This window comes from Lepidochelys kempii, chromosome 1 (genome assembly GCF_965140285.1).
Source record: "Lepidochelys kempii isolate rLepKem1 chromosome 1, rLepKem1.hap1, whole genome shotgun sequence".
NCBI classification, from domain to species: domain Eukaryota; kingdom Metazoa; phylum Chordata; order Testudines; family Cheloniidae; genus Lepidochelys; species Lepidochelys kempii.
The window spans coordinates 152,200,168-152,219,836 of record NC_136380.1 but is presented as its reverse complement, the minus strand read 5'-3'; the positions used below and the strand labels follow the sequence as shown (position 1 = coordinate 152,219,836).

At 43.6% G+C, this 19,669-nt stretch overlaps 1 protein-coding gene across 1 annotated transcript in view; it reads right to left on the bottom strand.

Annotated features, from left to right (window-relative positions):
- Window positions 1-17,793, bottom strand: part of CYBB (cytochrome b-245 beta chain) — a 34,742-nt gene extending 16,949 nt beyond the window's left edge. Inside the window, exons 1-4 of the mRNA XM_073358198.2 lie at window positions 17,675-17,793; window positions 14,528-14,623; window positions 12,581-12,691; window positions 51-135 (exon numbers count right to left, since the gene is read on the bottom strand). Coding sequence (XP_073214299.1) covers window positions 51-135; window positions 12,581-12,691; window positions 14,528-14,623; window positions 17,675-17,719 — 337 coding nt within the window. The 5' untranslated portion in view covers window positions 17,720-17,793. The remainder of the gene's footprint in view (window positions 1-50; window positions 136-12,580; window positions 12,692-14,527; window positions 14,624-17,674) is intronic.
- Window positions 17,794-19,669: the final 1,876 nt, after the last annotated feature.

The following is a 19,669-nucleotide window of genomic DNA, read 5'->3' as shown; positions in this document are numbered from 1 at the left end:
TGCAAGGTGAAATGATAAAGCAATGATCAAGAAAATTCTTAAATACCTACCAGTATGAAGGGCAATCATCCAAGCCACCATTTTGTGAAACGTGAGGTTCCTGTCTAACTGTCTCCTGATACGGGTTGAGCAGCACTTTGGGTTAAAAAAAATGAAAAGTCTTTGCAGATTATTTGTGGTGTGAAGGATATAGTTTGGTAACAGTTGTGACACTGGTTTGCATACTTGAGGACTGATCCAGAGCATACTGAAATCAGTGGAAGTCTTTGGATCAACTGGAGACTATACTTATGTGTTCTCCTTCTCTTCCTTGTATTCTTAAACATTCATTACATTGTCCTCTCTTTGCCAGCCATGAAAAGCAAACAGTCTAAGATTAACAGTTAGACATGGAAACAGGACACACCAAATTATTTTTAAGACGTTTGGAGAAAATACAAGCATATTTTTGCAAGAAAGCACTGAAGTCCTGAGTGTTCATGTGTCAAGTACTTTTAGCATTCTGCGTTTTCAGTTTTTATTGATTTTCACTGATAAATTACCAGTTTTTTTATTAAAGGAGTTCAGTTTTTACTGATTTATACCCATTTATCAATCCACTCAGTATTTTTGGGGTACTTATTTTTGTTAAACACTAAAGCTTTACACAATTGTTGTGTCCTGCAACTATGAGATTGAAGCAGTTTCCACAATGTAAAACACAGAGCACACACGGTGGACGTCGGAAAAACCAATCATTAATATTGCGCTATGATTGGCTTACAAGGAGCCGCTGCCTGCCTATTTCTTTGCATCCCTTTAGTGTGGTGCTCAATTGAAACAATCAATCCTCCACAGATAAAGATATGTAATGCCCTCTATCCACCCAGATACCTCCTTTAGTGCCAGTCTCCTTATGGGTTTGGATGGATGGACCTGGATCCCCACACAGCCAATCCTGCCCTTTTTGTGACTGGCTCCAGACTACTCCCAATATGGCTTCTCCCCCTCCAGGGCTCCCAGAGGAGGGCATGTCACTCCTTATTGGTCAGGCTAGCTCTTCTTCCCAGGCTTTCCCTTGTCAGCCATTTCACTCTGCCCCTTCCTCTGAGCAGACATGCCTGCAATCCTTCCCCAAACCAACAGGGCTCCCTGTTGCTCTAAATAGCCTCACCCCTTCTTGGTTGCCTAGCAGACTTTGAGTCTGCCCTTGGCTCCCCCTTCCTACCAGGGACAGCGTGCTTCTCCCTGAACTACCAGTACACAGAACCCCAGGAACCTAGGTAAACTCCTTGGGGTTACAGATAGTTAAGATAAAAAGGTAAACATGGGGCAAAAACTCAAATCTATGCCTGAATTACCAACAAGAAAATCAGTGCTTAGAAATTTTCAAGACAAGTAAAGACGGGAGCGAAGAGGACACATTGTGTTGCAAGTACTGCAGTGCTGAGGTCAGTGCACGTGCTGACAGAGCAAAGAAGCATGTTGACAGCAAGCAACACGAGAAGTTTAAAGAAGAAAGCGAGCTTCAGGATAAACAGTCAATATCAGGAGCTTTCACCAGGGCTTTAATGAAAGAGAGGACACAGCACGATTGTGTCAACGAATTTGTGCGTGCTCTTTGTTTTGCCGGACAACACTGTTAATAGCAGAGGGGCCTATTGGTGACTTTGTGCAACAATACAGTCCAGTAGCAAAAACTCTTCCTAATGAGTAAGTATCGGAAAGAAAAATGATGATGCTTTAGTATCTAAACTGATGGAACGAATTGATGGAAATGTGGAATCTAGTCTGATTTTTGACAAGTCTCCCAATGCTTTGGACCATCCAATTCTTGGCCTTTTCTTTTCATTTTTTTATTTCAAAGCAGATGTAAGCAGAGTCAGAATGAGCTCTACCCGACATCTGGTGGTGAGCTGTGGAAAAGGACTTCAGGGGCTGATCTCGTTTGCATGGGCATTCTCGTTTGCATGGGCACACCCACCCTGCCTATCATATGGACTGCTTGCTCAAATGGTCACTTTGGCTGCTGTGGGATCCCCAGTCTCTCTGTTGTTGGGGCAGGAGTAATAAAGCGTTGTTATCCTGCTTATGTGAATCAAGGACAGTAGAACTGTACTTGGCATTTTATGATGGAGGGACTCGCCCTCAACTAAGTAGCACTCGCTAGGCAAGGGATGTGGGTTCCAAAACCCAGTGAATTGAGAGAGGCTGCATACAGTAATGTGTACCTAGTAGCGTGGATCCCTTCTGAGGGCCCTAAACACTGCTTTGATCCCTCTTCTTTTCATGGTGTAATAACAGAGCTAATTTTGGCTCCACTGGGAGTCTTGTTACATGCTGCAGAGCTACAATCACTGATACCTAGGTCTAATAAGCATTAAACCTACTTTGGGCTTTGCGTCAGCACTGAGGCTCCCCCTACTACCAGCTAAAAATCACTGAGCGCTGAAATCACTAAAGAGCTGAAGTTGCTGAGAGCTGTGTTAAGTGGGGGGGAGGGGGCTGAAGACAAGTTGGTGGGCGGCTGGCAAAGTGGAGCGGACAGCTGGAGCGGACAGCTGGAGCAGAGTGGAGCAGATAGCAGGGTGGTTGGTGGAGAGGCGCGGCTGGCGGTGAAGACTGCAGCAGAACCCCATGGAGAGGCATGGCACTCGGCTGTCGACCCAAGCAACGGAGCATATAAGATGCCCCCCATACCTCCCTTCACTTCCACCCAGGCTGGGAGGTAAACTCTGCAGATGAACTTCTGAACTCTGGGGGGGGCTGCACTGACCAAGGACAGAAGCTGGGGGAGGGGGGTGACTATTGGGTTGCTGGACTTAAGATCCTGAGGGGAAAAGGACGCTGCCAAACTTACTTGGGGGTGGGTCTTTTGCTTATGGTTGGTGTTATGAATCCTGTTTGTGGTGTTTCCCCAACATAATGGTGCATTGTTTCCCTCCTTTGTTAAAAGGCTTTTGCTACACTCAGACTCTGTGCTTGCGAGAGGGGAAGTGTTGCCTCTTAGAGGCGGCCAGGGGGGTGGGTATGTAATTGTCCCAGATCATTAGGTGGGGGCTCGAGCCGTTTTTGCATTGTGTTTTTGAAATGGTACCCCTAGATACTGAACCCGGCCCTTGTTGCTGCCAACTCTGACAGGCAGAAGGGTTACACAAAATAAGCCCACACTGTTTTGTGTTGGCTGTGACATTCATCCCCTCTGCTGATAGTTATTGGTGCATCGGCAAAACAGCTGACAGAAGTGTTTCCAGAAGTCACCTACTACAGGACAGGCCTAACAAAGAAAATAACAGAATACCACTAGCCGTCACCTTCAGCCCCCAACTAAAACCCCTCCAACGCATTATTAAGGATCTACAACCTATCCTGAAGGATGACCCAATGCTCTCTCACAAGTCTTGGGAGACAGGCCAGTCCTTGCCTACAGACAGCCCCCCAACCTGAAGCAAATACTCACCAGCAACCACATACCACACAACAGAACCACTAACCCAGGAACCTATCCTTGCAACAAAGCCCGTTGCCAACTGTGCCCACATATCTATTCAGGGGACACCATCATAGGGCCTAATCACATCAGCCACACTATCAGAGGCTCGTTCACCTGCACATCCACCAATGTGATATATGCCATCATGTGCCAGCAATGCCCCTCTGCTATGTCATTGGTCAAACTGGACAGACTCCACGTAAAAGAATAAATGGACACAACTCAGATGTCAAGAATTATAACATTCATAAACCAGTCTGAGAACACTTCAATCTCTCTGGTCATGCGATTACAGACATGAAAGTTGCGATATTACAACAGAAAAACTTCAAAACCAGACTCCAGCGAGAGACTGTTGAATTGGAATTCATTTGCAAATTGGATACAATTAACTTAGGCTTGAATAGAGACTGGGAGTGGCTAAGTCATTATGCAAGGTAACCTATTTCCCCTTGTTTTTTCCTACCCCCCCCCAGACGTTCTTGTTAAACCCTGGATTTGTGCTGGAAATGGCCCACCTTGATTATCATATACATTGTAAGGAGAGTGATCACTTTAGATAAGCTATTACCAACAGGAGAGTGGGTGTGGGGGGAGAGAAAACCTTTTGGTTTGTGTGTATAAAAAGATCTGTTGTACTTTCCACAGTATGCATCCGATGAAGTGAGCTGTAGCTCACGAAAGCTTATGCTCAAATAAATTGGTTAGTCTCTAAGGTGCCACAAGTACTCCTTTTCTTATTTCAGATGTACCAACTAATTTGGGAAAATGTGGCCACAACTAACACAGAGTCTGCTTCCTACATGACTAAGTTTGCACAGGAGATTAAACTCAATCAGAAAGTGGAGCTGCTACGTATTACCTGTCCTGTTCATCTGATTAATGTTGCACTGTCAGTAGCTACTGCTACAGGAGAAATGGAAGATGTGACATCTTGCATCATTGGATTCGGGGCCATTTTCAAGCATGCAAACACGTTGAAGGCTTTGTTTGACACCAGTGCAAGACGAGTGCAGTGTCGGGTGCTGATTACTACGCCTGTTGTGCCACATCAGTAGATGAGCTTGTATTTCACTGCCGGTCATGTAAATAACATGTGCACTGTGCTACTGCCTCTCCTAGATCAGCTTGGAGTTTTGTTGGTTCTAAAGCAGAAACTCTGAAGTGACTGGCAAATAACCAAAATGATCACCAGATTCTGCGCACCAAGTTAATGTTCATGGTTGAAAACTTGGAATCACTGTGCGACACACAGAAAACACTGGAATTTTCCTCGGATTACTGCCAACGTGTTTGCCAGTACAGACATTTACTGGATCCTGACAACTAAAATCTCAGCTGGAGCGAGCACAAAAGCTGCAGGAGAAATATACGATGACAAAAACCCAGCTGTTTCTAGAAATCCTTCGCCCCCAGAATATGAGAACCAAACAAGCATTCAAAACCTTCCACACAATGCTCAGCCGGAAATGGGAGATGACTGCGTCTCATAATCTGAATCCCGAAGTGTTTGGTGCTGAAGATTCTTTTTGGAATGTCATCCTGTTGTTGCACCCCTTCCTCAAGGTAAATTTTGCAGCAGACTATGACCATTTTGCCAGAGTGTTTCAACTATTTGCCATGTTTCAACTAAACATGAAATTTCAAAGTTGAAAGGGTAATTTACTACTTTCATGTACTTGCCTAACCCTGACAATGTGAAACTCGATGTGCTGGTGTTTTGGAACAGTCATCAAGATGCCGTGTCACTTTGCTAAAGTTGGGAACTGTAAGCTTTGAGTGTACCCACTGGATCTGTTGATGCAGAGAGCTTATTTTGAAAGTTGGACTACCTCCAAGACAGCAAGAGGTTCAACATGAGTGAGGATACTTTGAAGAAAATTATACAAGCATATGCAAACAAGGATTTCTGGAAAAACTACTAGCTCTGAGAGAGACAAAATAAACCTTTGTACATAAAAACAAACCAAAAAATTATAACATTTTGCTACGGTATAATCAAAAAATTCTCTTCTTTTTTCCCCTGATTTTTAATTTTTTTTATTTTTAACCCGATTTCATTTCAGTTTCAATGTTTGGAAAATAAACACTGAAAAATTCTTGGATTTTTTTTAAACAAATAAAACTGAAGACGTGGACGAAGTACGTTACAGCTAATTGGGAGGACACCTTACAATTCTGTACCAATAAAGCAGGGTTGATCTCATATACCTTCCAGGAATAAAACAAAGAGAGGTTGGGGACAGAAGGAATGTGGGAAAGAGAGAGGAAAAAAAAATATCAGGGTAGGTTAATTTCTGATGCAACATCATTGACTTCAATGGAATTACACCAGCAATGAATTTGGTCCTCCACACCAGTCCATTTCTCAATCTATCATGGACATTCACTATACTAATAAAGGTAGTTTCAGACTAGCATTTGGAAAATGATTTAACCACACTTCTCTTGTCTGACTATTTTCTAGCTGTTATAGTAACCTACATTAGGGGACGAATCCTCCTCACACACTACTGCTACCCTGCTGACTTCACCAGTCACATGGTGATAAACTGACGGGAGAGACTGGCCTTCCAATACTTTATTTTAAATACATAATTGGAAACGCTGTTAAAAAAAACCAGTGTAATAGAAAAGTGTTGCTCCTGGATGCCTGTCTCTAGACTGTACAAAGAGGAACTTTGAACTCTTTAGCTTCCTGTTTTAAAAGGCCAATCTGTGAAGCACAGCGATGGCTGTACAGTGTTTCCCTGTTTGATAGAATACATGTTGATTCAATAAAAGAAGCAGAATTCCTGCCACTTGACGTACATAGAGAACTCAATTATTCTTTCAATTATACATTAACATTTCTTTTGTGGGTTTAGGGAAAGGTTTCCGTCGCAGTGTTATTGAACTATCACCTTTTAAAAAAAACAAACAAATAAAACCACTCCTCCACCCCAAACCCCTGTGAAGCTTTGGGTGGCAAGAAACCCACTCTTTAGGAAATTTTTCAGTCACAAAATAGGATATAGTCATACTTTCTGTAGTAATCGTTATGCCGCTGACATCTCCTGAATGCAATTAATTTAAAAAAAGACTGACAGCAGGTAAGCTGCAGGATTCCCCAGCCTGCTCCAATCTAGGACTGCACAAAATTTGCATAAGATAAAAAAACCCCTTCTTCCTGTCATAACTTTCTTATGACTAAGTATCTCAAATTAAATAAATTCCAACTGCCCTAGGAGTCCTACTGTACAATCTCCCTCTGTAGGGCCCTAGCTCCCTCCTCAAGGCATCTAATCCAACCCAGTCATGGGGACAATTCACAAGTCCCATATGCCTCACTGAGAAATGAATCTGCAGGGTCCTAACACTTGTTAACTGGGTGTAGCAGCAAGAAACTCCCACCACCTGGCTACAGCAGCCAGCAGACCAGCAGGATTTGCCCCAACCATTGAACAACAGAGGAGAGACAGCTTTACAGGGACACAAGACAAGATGAGCTGCACATCTCAAGGAGTGAGCAGTTTAGTGCTCAAAGCAGAAGGTCCAATTTACAACGAAACCCTTGTCTTATTGGAATTAATTTCATGATTTCTTTAACACCAGGAGTTGGCTTTTAATCTTGATTGATACTAGCTAATCTGTCACAGTTCAGGGAAAGAACTACCACAGGAAAATAATTTTACATTAGGACAATAATACTTACTGTTCAGTTTTTACATAAGTGTAACCCTTCTGCCCGTCAGAGTTGGCAGCAACAAGGGCCGGGTTCAATATCTAGGGGTTCCATTCCAATAACACAATGCAAACCGGCTCGAGCCCCCACCCAGTGACCTGGGACAAATATATACCACCCCCGCTGGGCGCCTCCAAGAGGCAATACTTCCCCTCTCGCAAGCACATAGTCTGAGTGTAGCAAAAGTCTTTTAATAACAGAGAGAAACAATGTGGCATTATGTTGGGGAAACACCACCAACCGGATTCATAACACAACCCATGAGCAAAAACAACCCCACCCCAGGCAAATTGGGGCATGCCCTTTTCCCTTTGGTTCTTGAGTCCAGCAACCCCAAAAGTCCAATGCCCCAAAAGTCTCTGTCCCTGGTCAGGGCAGCCCCAGAGTTCGAAAGCTTATCGGCGGAGCTTTACCTCCCAACCTGGGTGGAAATGGGACGGGGGTAAGAGGCACCTTACGTGATCTGAAGCTGACCGCCCCATAACTCCTTCGCGCAGCTGCACTCCGCTCCACCAGCCGCCCCACGAACTCCTTCGCTCAGCTGCACTCCGCTCCGCCAGCCGCCCCACGAACTCCTTCACTCAGCTCCACGGCCCACAAGCAGCTCCTGCCATCCACACACTGCGCCATGTCGAACTGCTTCACCAGCCGTCCCGCAAACTGCTCCACAATATATCTTTAGGCTCCCCCACTACTTAACACAACACTCAGTGATTTCAGCTCTTAGGTGAATTCAGCTTGTAGTAGGGGAGCCCCAGTGCTGGTGCACTGTCAGCCCAAAGTGAGCTCAGCAGCCTATAACTAGACTTCTAATGAAATCAAAATTAGCTCTGATATTCCACAGTGGAGAGAGGAGGAAGTGCAATCAGCATGTAAGGCCCTCACCAAGGGGCCCATGCCACCAAGTATTAATACTTGTCCCCAGTCTCTCTCCATTCACACAGTTTTGGAACCCATGACCCTTGCCTAGCGAGTGCTACTTAGATGATGGTGAATCCCTCCATCGTAACAAAAGGCCACGTACAGTTCCAAGCACAGTTCCCATAATCAGGGTAATAACAATTTATTCTTCCTGCCCCAATACCAGAGACACTGGGGATCCCACAGCAGCCAAAGTGACCATTTGGGCAGCTATGGTCTCATTCTAGGCGTGGTGGGTATGCCTATGCAAATGAGATCGGCCCCTGAAGTTCTTTTCCACAACTTGCCACACCTCACCACCAGATGTCAGGGTGGAGCTCATCCTGACACTGCTTACATAAGTGATGGGGATGTAACCAGTCTCCACTCCATTTACACCATTCCAGTGATGGAAGGGGAATAGAGCAAACCAGAGAATCTGGCCCCATGAATTCAAATTCCACCTCTTTCACAGGCTGATTTTAATATTTCTATGTGCTTTGCAACAACTATTAAACAGAAGGGCACCTCTGGGAGAATTGGAAATAGAACCTAGAGCTCTAAAATAGCAAACCAAAGCCCAGCCACTTAACCAAGTATTTCTACCTGAAAGAAAGTGTGGCTATGGTACCTTTAACCACTTTTCTAGCCACTAGACTACACTCTTCTCTGAGAGCCTGGAAGAGTACCCAGGAATCCTGAAGTTCAAAATTTTACTCCTGGGGGAATTCTGCACCACTGCACCCATGCAGAAACATGTCCCCCCTGCAGATTTTCTTTGCTTCCCCACAGAAAAATGGTTTCTGCGGGGAAGAAAAGAGAAGCTGCACCAGTGCTCACTCTCCCCTTCCTGGCAGCATGGGCACATCTGTTTGGGCACTTGGAGGAGCCAGGAGAGAGGTAAGTCATTGTTGTGGGTGGGGTGGGAAGGTCTGGGGATGCCCCAGCCACCCAGAGACATTAGTCCCAGCTGGGCTGGAGGGGACAGGGGGAGGAGAATGACAAAGATGGCGTTCCCCCTCCCCCTTCCCTGCATGGAGCAGCCAGGGCTGGGTCAGATCAATCCCCCAGAAACCTCCCCCAGCTGCAGGAAGCTCTGCATTGTGCGGAGGCTGTTAGCCGGGGAGTCTGGGTGCAGGGAGTGAGGCTCACTGAGGTGTGGGTTCTGGGAGTGGGAGGGGTGAGGGGTGAGGCTCAGCTGATGGGGGGGGGTCCAGATGCACACGGATTGGGCAGACAGGGGAACAGCTCCTTGCACAGTGACCTGTCCCCCCTCCCCCACTTCCTGGCCCCTTTGCTTCTCAGCCATGGGGGGAGGGGTCATTGTCTGGGGATCTGCTTCCCCTGTCTGCCTGAACCCTATGCATCTGAACCCCCTGCCAATCCACATGCCCCACCCCGCACCCTGAATGCCCCTCCATCAATCCCCCTAAGAACCTCCACCTCACTGAGCTTCATCCCCTGCATCAGGAAACCCCTGCACCCAGACGTCCCTGCACCCAGAACCTCCCCACTGAGCCCCCTGCAGCCAACCCCCACCCCACCAAGCCTCACCCCCTGCATCGGGAGCTGCCTATACCCAGAACCCCACCCCACTGAGCTCCAACCAGCTACACCCTAACCTCCACACCACCAAGTCCCACTCCCCCAGCACCCAGACCCCCACTGAGGCCCTCACACTCAGAACCCCATCCCCACTGAGCCCTAACCACCTTCACCTAGACTCTCCTGCAGAGTCCCATCCCCCCCTGCACCCAGAACCCCACAATGAACCCCTGTGCATCCAGATCCACCCCGCACCCGGCCCCCCCACACCAAGATGCCACACCCAGATTGCACCACACAGCACCACCCTGGTACTCTTGAGGGAATTCTACACCAAAAATAAAATATTCTGCACCAAAAACTTAAATATTTTTAAGTTCTGCATATTTTATTTGCCAAAATAACACAACAATATAAAAATCACACCATTTTCAATTCTTTTGGTAATTTATTTCACAATGCTGGTCAGCAAATAATTGAAAATGAAAGGTATGATTATATTGTGTTATTTTGACAAATAAAATGTGCAGAATTTTGAGAATTTTAAAATATTGTTCATGGTATTTTTAATTTTTTGGTGCTGAATTCTCTCAGGAGTAATATTTTACTGCTGTCTAACAACCCATTGCCAAAGTGTGTATTATGGCCTTCTCTAGGGGTTATTCCACATAAAGGATAACCTGCTTCCACCTCTACCAGTTACTCTGTGAGCACAAGTTGTAGAAGTCTGTACTGTGAATGTGAAAGTCTTGGGTTCATACCCTGCTGACAACACGTGGAGTATAACTAAGTTTCTGTGGGTAGATTTTTTTTTTCCCATTTCTCTTTTTTTAAAAGTCTAGGAAATGTAATAATAATAAAAAAAAGAACATTCAGGTTGCAAAGTCAAGCAGTCTTAAGGTTTCCTGTGAAACCTTAAGTCACCTCCTGGTGCACATGCTTTATGATACAGTTTTAAATTACATGATTGCATAGTATTTTTCCACATGTTCCTAATGAAATCAGTGGAATTTTGGAATATGTAAATAATGCATCAGGTGCTATGTAGTTGTAAAAGTCTATATAATGCTGGAATAAAATAGTATCTGACATAAGACCGGATAACCTTAGATGCTGTTAAATGACACTTCATCTGATAACCCATAACAACTGTGCTGTTCAGTTTTTGGCATAACTATAGGAAAGAGATTGTACAATCTTTTTAATTTTCTCAACTCTGAGCTCTTTTCCCCTTTTCTCAGTAAATAAGTGTTACTCGCCATTAGGAAAGAACAAGTTATCTGAAAAATGAGAAGTGAAACTCATAGCACATTGCTTATGAAGCAATGGCAGAGACATGGAGGCTGGACATTTACTCCAATTTTAACTCTTATAAGTTAAAAGCATTTTTTGTATTAAAGTTAGATTTTTAGCCTGGAAGACCCCGTCTTGTAGTTTCCAGATTTGCCCATAAACTGATGGGACTAACAGTAATAGCCTGAGCCAAGCATAATGTAACAGATGCCGAGGAAGTATTTGCCCACACAGCTCTGCCAAGTCAACGGAAGAATGACCAGCAAGCAGCACCTCTGCTATTTGAGTCCTGGGTCTCTCTCAACATGAAAACTAAAAGCTGTGCCGAAGTGTCTGACCTTTTGTAGTGACTTGGTGACGTGGGAAAATGTTCCATGTTCCAGGGCAGGATGAGGCCAAACTCCTCATTTATTTTTCGTTTTATTCACAAGACCTGTTGTAGCTGCATTTATTATAAATATCACTAAAACAAACAAATCCTTCAACTATAAAAGAACCCCTTCTAGCCTACAAACACTCAGCCCACCAGCCTCATGCAAAGGCCTGGATAAACCTTGCAGCGCAGTCTTTAGGCTAACAGTCTTGGTCTGAGGGCTGCCTACTGAGAAAAATCTGTGTAGGAGACCTGGAGAAACGTGGTAAGAAAGTCCCAACTGATCTCAACCCTTGGGATGACCTGTAAGCAGGGAAGGCATCTCTAAGACATGAAATCTTAGAAGGCTTTTACAGAGCTAAATCAAATCCTTGAACTGGAGCCACTAGGTATGTACGTGTTTGTGCTGAAGAGTACAGGAAGAAATAAGAGGGATGATAAGATGTTTTGTGTGAAACAGTGCTGTGATTCTCTTTCATTGGCCCATGATAGAGTAGCATCTTTAGTTTCCCAGTGCCTGCCGGTAGCTTTGGATGAGAACAAGGTGACCAAATACAATTCAGATAAATTGGAGGTGATAGGATAGGGTTGGGAGGAGAAGTAACTAGATGAGATGGTAACTCCTTTCTCATTTGAACATTTTGTGTTAGTAAGGTTTGCAAGCCCTGACTGTAGTAGCCAAGGATAGGTTTGTGCTTGGATAGAATATTTTCCTCTCAGTTCAGTTATCCATGTCTTGATTGCTAGATTGCTGCAGTGTGCACTGGTTAGGGCTACCATGGAAGACCACTCACAATTTCAGTTAGCACGGAACGCCACTTAGTGGTGCTTCTCATGTGCAGCCTATTGCACCTGTGCTCCATAGGCCGGAGAAGGTCAGAAGGCTGTTAAGCAATTTTAGGCTGAGTCTGGCATAAACCATGCAGAGCAGAGAAAGGAGAATATAATAGAAGGATCAAGTGTGAAAATCCAGCTCTAACAGCTTTTGAAAATATCTGTCTTTCTTTCAAAATTGCAGGCACAAAGTTAGAAGCCAGGGGCCAAATTCATCTCTGGCATAAATGGGTGAAACTCAGGGATGACATTTGAAAGTAAGGCCTTTGTGGTTTAGTTGTTCTCAATGTATAACCCTCACTTCTCTTCCACGGCAAAACTCTAGACTTCATTACTTCTGAAAAGGGGCACATAAAAAGGAAAATACTTTTGGGAAACTCAAGCTCAGTAACGTGGGCTTCTGGCTCTCAAGTATTCTGAAAATCTTTCTTCATCTTACCGCACTGGATCCTCTGAGGAAGGAGAGCAGGTTTCGACAGACTGGCAGCAGAATCAGCAAGCAGTTGAAATTCAAACAGGCTGCAGGTGCTCGTGCCCAAGCCAAAGCAGACTGTAATGCAATGTAACATAGGGCAAAATCAGTACAGCACATGGAGTAAAAAACTAAGGGTATGTCTACACAGCAGCTGGGAAGGAGGGTACCTCCCAGCCTGGGCAGAGGGACACATGCTAGCTCTGCTTGAGTTAGCATGCTAAAAATAGCAGTACAGCCATCATGGCATGGATGGAAGCACAGGCTAGCTGCCAAGTACAAACCTGCCTCACTGCCCCTGCCCAAAGTCCAACCTAGCCAATGCTGCAACAGCCACACTGCTATTTTTAGCACACTACTTCAAGCAGAGCTAGCGCGTCTGTATACCCAGGATGGGAGGCTCACTCCCCGCGGCACTGTAGATGTACCCTTAGTCCTGATGCTCACCCACCCTAGAACTTCTTTACACTTAGCCCGAGTACAAATGAGAATTAAGGATGTCTTTTAAATTTCACCCGAGTACTGGTCTCTACAGATCAGTTGAACACACATATAGCAGCACAGAGATGCCTTGCTTCTCTTTTCAGTGTTTAAATTATCTCATTATTTTAAAGGTTCATTGTTAGGTCTGACAGCTGAGGCCAAACACAGAGCAGATGTAACCAGTTAGCCATTAGGTGGGGGACTGCTATTAGAATCTGGTCTTATTGAAGACTGGTAGGGAGTTAGATGAAGACGGGTACAGCATACTAGGAAACTGTATCTTATAATATGTATATTCAAAAAAGAAACCAGGACTAGATTTAATCCAATGATTTTCTGTAAATACAGGTTTCTTTCTTTTTATGACCAGTGCCATTTTAAAAGAAAACTTTGTATTGATCATCATATTCCTCATGGTTTCAGATTTACAACTTCAGCAAAGAGCATTAAAAAAAAAAAAAGCAGCTTGCTTCTTTTTTTTTTTTTATTAAGGATGGAGGAACAATTTGTAAATCTCCATTCAGACTGAAAAGGAGTACTTGTGGCACCTTAGAGACGAACAAATGAGCAATTTTGGAAAAATTCTCCTTTCAGTTACAGAAGCACCCTCAAAGGGCATTGCACCCTTATAAATAGGAGCAGAATTTGACCAATACGTTTGAGCAAGATTCCCAGCTTTGTTGAACCAAATCAGTAACTGTGTGGAAAATATCATATTGTTTTATGACTCAGAGCCAACAGTAATTTTTGCAATAATGAGGTTCTACTGTGATCCCTTTTTTAAAAATATGAGCAATCCCCATTACTGACTTCTCTGTAGAATATAAAAATACTAATAGAAATCAGCTTGGTTTGAATCTCTTGCAGCATCTCACAAATTGGCTTTAGCAACAGCCTGTTTTATCGTGCCTAATGCGGTAATGTGATCGGAAACCTTTGGAAACTAGTTTAATAGGTCACGTGACCTATCTCAGCCAATTGATTACATTTGGTACTCCAGGGTCTTATATACAGCTATATTTTGATATAATCATAAATGACAACTAGTCTTGCGGGCAAACAGCTGTGTAAACTATTCATTTCAAGATAGAAAAATGATTATGAAAAAAATGATTAAGATAACTTTCTTTTTTTAATATTCCTGGGCAATACTTTGCACTGCTTCTGCTTAATAAAGCAGTCACAATAGGTGTTCTATTTTTTTAATTAAAAGGAGTGTGAATCTTCCTGGAAGACATCTCTAGAATGGGATTTGTCTGCTCTGCATTCCATTTTTCTGTTTGAAAGCACCATGTGTGTTCAATTATCTGTTTGTATGAGTTTTTGAACTGCTACTCTCTCTGCCAAATAGAATTGAGGACAAAATAGGAAGGCTTAGTTACAATTGTATCTGTTCACTATATGCCGTGGTAATGCACGTGCTGTACTTACCCCAAGAAGCACTCTGCTATAGTGGTATTTGACTGGAACATCATATACTCCGTAGTACCACCAAAAGAGGAAGGCATTTAACCCCAGCCACACAAGCTGAATGAGAAAAATACATGATTGGATGCAATCAAAAGATACGTTTTGGTCAGACACAAATTGGGCTCAATATAGGAGTTACTGGATGGAATTCTATGGCTTATGGTATTCAGGAGGTCACACTAGATGATCTAGTAACTCTTTCTGGTCTTAAAATCTTCACCCCTATTTACCTCTTTGATAGAATGGAGGCTGCCATTTCCTCAGGGGTAGTGATTAAGGTGTTTTTTTATTATGATTATTTTGTGCTAAGCCCAGGCAGGAGTTCTTCTTAACTACCCCTTTATTCTAGATTATAATTTCCCCACACTCCACCCCGTCTCCCATCCCCATTAAATCCCGTTTCCTCTCCAGGCATATACACTAGTGAAATATCCCTAGAGCTTACTGTGCTACAAGTATCTTCCCTAAGACTACACGTACTGACTAACATATATTTATACCATTGCCCTGAATTGGATGCAACATCAGATCTTCTTAAGTGTATGTGATTAGACCACCCTCTCAAAGGTTGTAGCCTATGGAGGAAATAAGCCACAGTACTACAGCAGCTTACTGAGTGTCCACTTTAGCTCAGGTGGTTTTGTGAGGTACATGTGACCCTGAGGCCATGTGTGCATGGTTGAGCTGATGACTATTATTAATGGCAGGTCTTCAGTCAGATTTCCCCTTGTAGGAGCCAGGGGTTAAAGCTGCATCAGGCCTGCCCTACCCAGTTTTAGAGATAGTTGTTTGGCTTCAAGTCCCACAGAGCAATAGCTGGGGGCTGTGGGCAGCTTGCACCCCTGTGCCCTGCCCCAGGTGGATTTACCAGGTGGGAAAGAAACACATGGGAGGGATGGAGAGGAGGGAACAGAGAGTTGGGGGTGAACCAAACCTTCTGTTGGGGGTTAGGGGTGGTAGAAATTATAGTGCCACACTCCCACCCTAAGGATTCAGGTGTTGCTTCTGCAATGGGCCCTGGCCCTCACTAGCATTGTGATAAAGCCTGGGGCCAACCTAGACCCTGAAGGCCTGTTTCTCCTCCCGCTTACATTAGGGTAAATCAGGAGTGACACCACTGAAGGGAATGAAGTTCCACCAGTGTAAAACTGGAATGTGGGAGAGGAGAATCCGACCCCAGATCTCGATTATAGAGGAAGTGCAAAGCAGGAAGAAAAGTTCAGAAGAACTCCTAAGGCTGCATTACAAGTCTAGCCAGGGGAACAACACCCAAGTAGCATATAATACTGTAACAGTGAACAGTGCTGAACACTGTTCCAATCAGACCCTCTAAAGAAGCTTTCCTTTGGCTTGTTTTTGTCTCTACAACTTCCCTTATTTTTATTTCAATGTATTTCAAATAACTCCTCGTTTTTCTTACTCTAGTGAAAATATACTTTTGTTTTAATTCAGCTAATATTCAGCTCTTGTGAGGGAGAGATGCCAGAGCTCAGCTCCTGTGAGCTTTTGCTTACTTGAAGCATTGACCATGACAGCACAATACATTGATTTGTCAAGCCATCGGGATGTTCAAACTGCATTTTTAAATGTGTCCTAGCTACTGATATCTTTACGGACAGTAATTAACAGTAAATGGCAGGCACAATCCATTTCTGACTACACAGGTTCACGTTTCAGCAAGCACAAATGTTACATTTTTAAGTCTACTTTTTTCCTATTGGTATATAGGATATTAGCTTTAATAGCATCTGGCAACAAATTCCGTGACTAGTTATTTGTAACTTATTACAGAATTGAATATCTATATCTTTTGTATCATTAATATTTTCTTAAGACAAGCTCTTTACTGTGAAAAAAAAAAAAGAGCAGCTGAGCTTTTAAATATGAAAGTATCATTTCTTTTGCCACAGGTAGATTAAAGCCCTGATCCTGCAAACACTTGCTCACATTCTTAATTTTAGGCACCTGAGCATTGATTTCAGTGGGACTGTTCAGGTCTATAAAATTAAGCATATTCAAAAGTATTTGCAAGATCAGGACCTATGATTTTCCAGACTAGTTTATCGCTATTCATTTAATAAACCTATTACACATCCTGAGGTCCCTTCCAACCCTGATATTCTATGATCATCAGCATTATTACGTTATTTTTAGACATTTGGAAAGCAAATCTAAAAATCAGTTCTAGTAACTCTTTTGAAGAAATAGAATCAATTAGCTATTTCTCATAATTGCACTGTATATCAAGTCAGATTTTAAGATATCTGGCTAGCAATCAACTGTTTAAAAGAAAAATACAGGAACATAACAGGAATCAAGGTTGAATTCACATCCTGCTTCTAGTACGTGTGTTGCTGCTTATATATACACACATGCGAACATACAGGCTCTGTAGTCTGAATCTAGTCTTTTGGGGGCATTTGGCTTTATTAATAAATCAAATAGAACATTCACTTATTAAACCCCCATCTAAGTTTTCCTCTCCAAGTTTGGCTTTTCCAGGATGATCTCTCTGTCCCAGACCCTAGCTCCCCTACACATGAGAGGGATTCCAACCACTTTTATATCCTGGCTGGAGCTAATTGAACCCACTGGCTAGAATGATATAGCATTGTTTTCACTGCATATTCATGCAAGAGTCAAGCACAGCAAATCTTAAAGGATCCCCACATGCAGAATCCCAGAATCTGCCACTCTGATATAAATAGCCTACACTGAGCACTGTACATTATATAAATTCAGTTTCATTAGCACTTATTTCTAGCTAGTCTGATAAAGTATTTCTTTACTTTCATTCAGAATTTACATTGTAATGTAATGCTATTAGCTCTCTCTCATGCCATGATCACTCTCCCATCCAAACACTTACATACATATAACTAATCAAATGAGACTTAAAATACAAAATGAAAACCTGGCCCCATTGAAGTCAATGGCACTTTACTACTAAGGACCTCTGGGATTTCACCCAGTAATTCTCTTCAGGTTCTATTGCTTACCCATAGCCACAATATCAGATACGTTAAAACTGACTCAAAGTGATCAGCATATTTCAAATCTCACAACACGTGTGGCCAAATGTGAATCACAATAAGGTGTTGTACTTACAATAACAAGGATGGAGAGTCCCTCGTTCACCACCCAGTTGCCCATCTTTGCTGGGACAGAGTGCACACTGGCTTTGTTCTTTTTCAGGCAATGTGAGTATCTCCCCACAGAAGGAAGTGAGAGCAGCTGCCTTGATGCAACCTGTTTCCTTTGTCATTCATCTAGAAATTAGCTAACCATCAGCCCATGCAATGGTTTAAATTTGCTGTATCTTTCCTGACATCTCTACAAACACAACATCTTAAAACCCCAGCCTTAAATAAGGAGAGCTTGAAATTGACATTTTTCTCTTGTGTATGAATTACTTTGGGTTAAACAAATGTCACTGGAGGGTGTTTCTGCCTGAAATCATGGTGTCACTTTGCACTAAAAGGTTTCAGTGTTGTAAAGTAATGAGAAACTACACATGATCAGACTCCTCCTCAGTTCGTCCTCCCCCCCCCCAGCACTACACCCTGTCCCTCCCACGCCTGCTCCCTCACCTTCCTCTCCTCCACAATGTATTACTCTCCTGCAGCTCAGAATCCCACAAAAGCTTCCAAAGTTGATTTACCATCCCCCTTCCTGATAGACATGCACTAGCAACTCTGGCCCAGATAGTCAGAGGTATCTATGCTCCTAGCTTCTCTTGATTTCAGTGGAGGTTAGGGAACCTACATATGTCTGAAGATCTGGGCCTCTTTGCCTCTCAGCTGCTTTCTGCTTGGCTCTTCAGATCAGTGCTGTGGTGTGGACATGCCTTCCCAGCTAGCCCGGAAGCGTTTCCAACTCTCATGAGACTTGGTGCTTTTTATAAACTCCCAGCTCCTGGAAGCATGTGATTATGAAAGAATCTCAACTTGAGTTTTTGTTAAAAAAAATAAAGTGTGTGTGTGTGTTGGTGGAAGACTCTAGCCTTTGTGCTTGCAGAGCGAAGTGTAGAAATGTGATCCAAATATATCCTAAAGGCTCAGACACCAGACAACCCCCACATGTGTTCCCTTTTGGAAGGCTTGTGGTTTTTTAAGCCAACCCCCTGGACTTGACAATGATGTGACTCCCAGATGCTGTCCAAGGCTGGCAGTACATAGTAGCAAAAAGGTAGATTGGGGCAAGGTCATGACTCTTGCCTGTGGTAACTTCCCACTTCCAAAAATGCCCCCACCTCTCGACTAGCATTTCCTGTGTGATCCACCTCCCATGCCCTTAAAAACAGAGAGTGCCCAAGTGTCTGTCAATTGACTTTGACAGAACTACACCAACTGATACCAGCTGAGGATCTGGCCTTGCATTTCTGGCTCTTGTGTCTGTGAAAAGAACATTCTGAAGGCAAAAAATTTGCAGTACTTAGGTGCTGACTTTGGTCTGCTCTCCAGCCCCTGTACACAACAAGAACCAATCAAATCTCCCCACCAGGGAAAACCAGTCCCCCAGTTTAAAGGGGGATTTGCTGGTGCCATAGAATGGCCCCAAGGGAGAAGGGAAGGTGTGTGGCCAGACTGCCCTAAATTCCAGCTGTTCTGGGCTGCCAGACATTCCCTTAGATATAACTTATGCCTTGGCTGCAGTGGCATGGATAAGGAATAGTTCCTGGCCCCCCAGGAATCCAAGAAGCACTGAGCTCAGCACAGTCACGGCCCAGAACTGACGATTGCACTGGGGGGGGAGGGGATGTCTGATCCATGGCATTTCCAATAATAAATCAGACATTTTGTTGTGGTTTTGAAATGTCCCGTTATCAAATGCATATGGACTGAAGAGAAATTTCGCCTCTGCCCCAGGAAATGGTGCTGTGTAATTAGCTTCAGAATAAAAAAAGGGTGGTACTGAGGGCAAGAAAAAAATGCCACTTAGACTATCTGATGTTTTTTCTCTTCTCTAACCAGAAGCTCCCTTAGAAGAATAATATCAAATGTCTCATAGGAAGAGAAATGTAACCACTGAAAATATTATTCACTTCAATAAGCCAGTGAAACATACTTCTCTCCAACAACCTGTAACCGCCACACCAGTGAT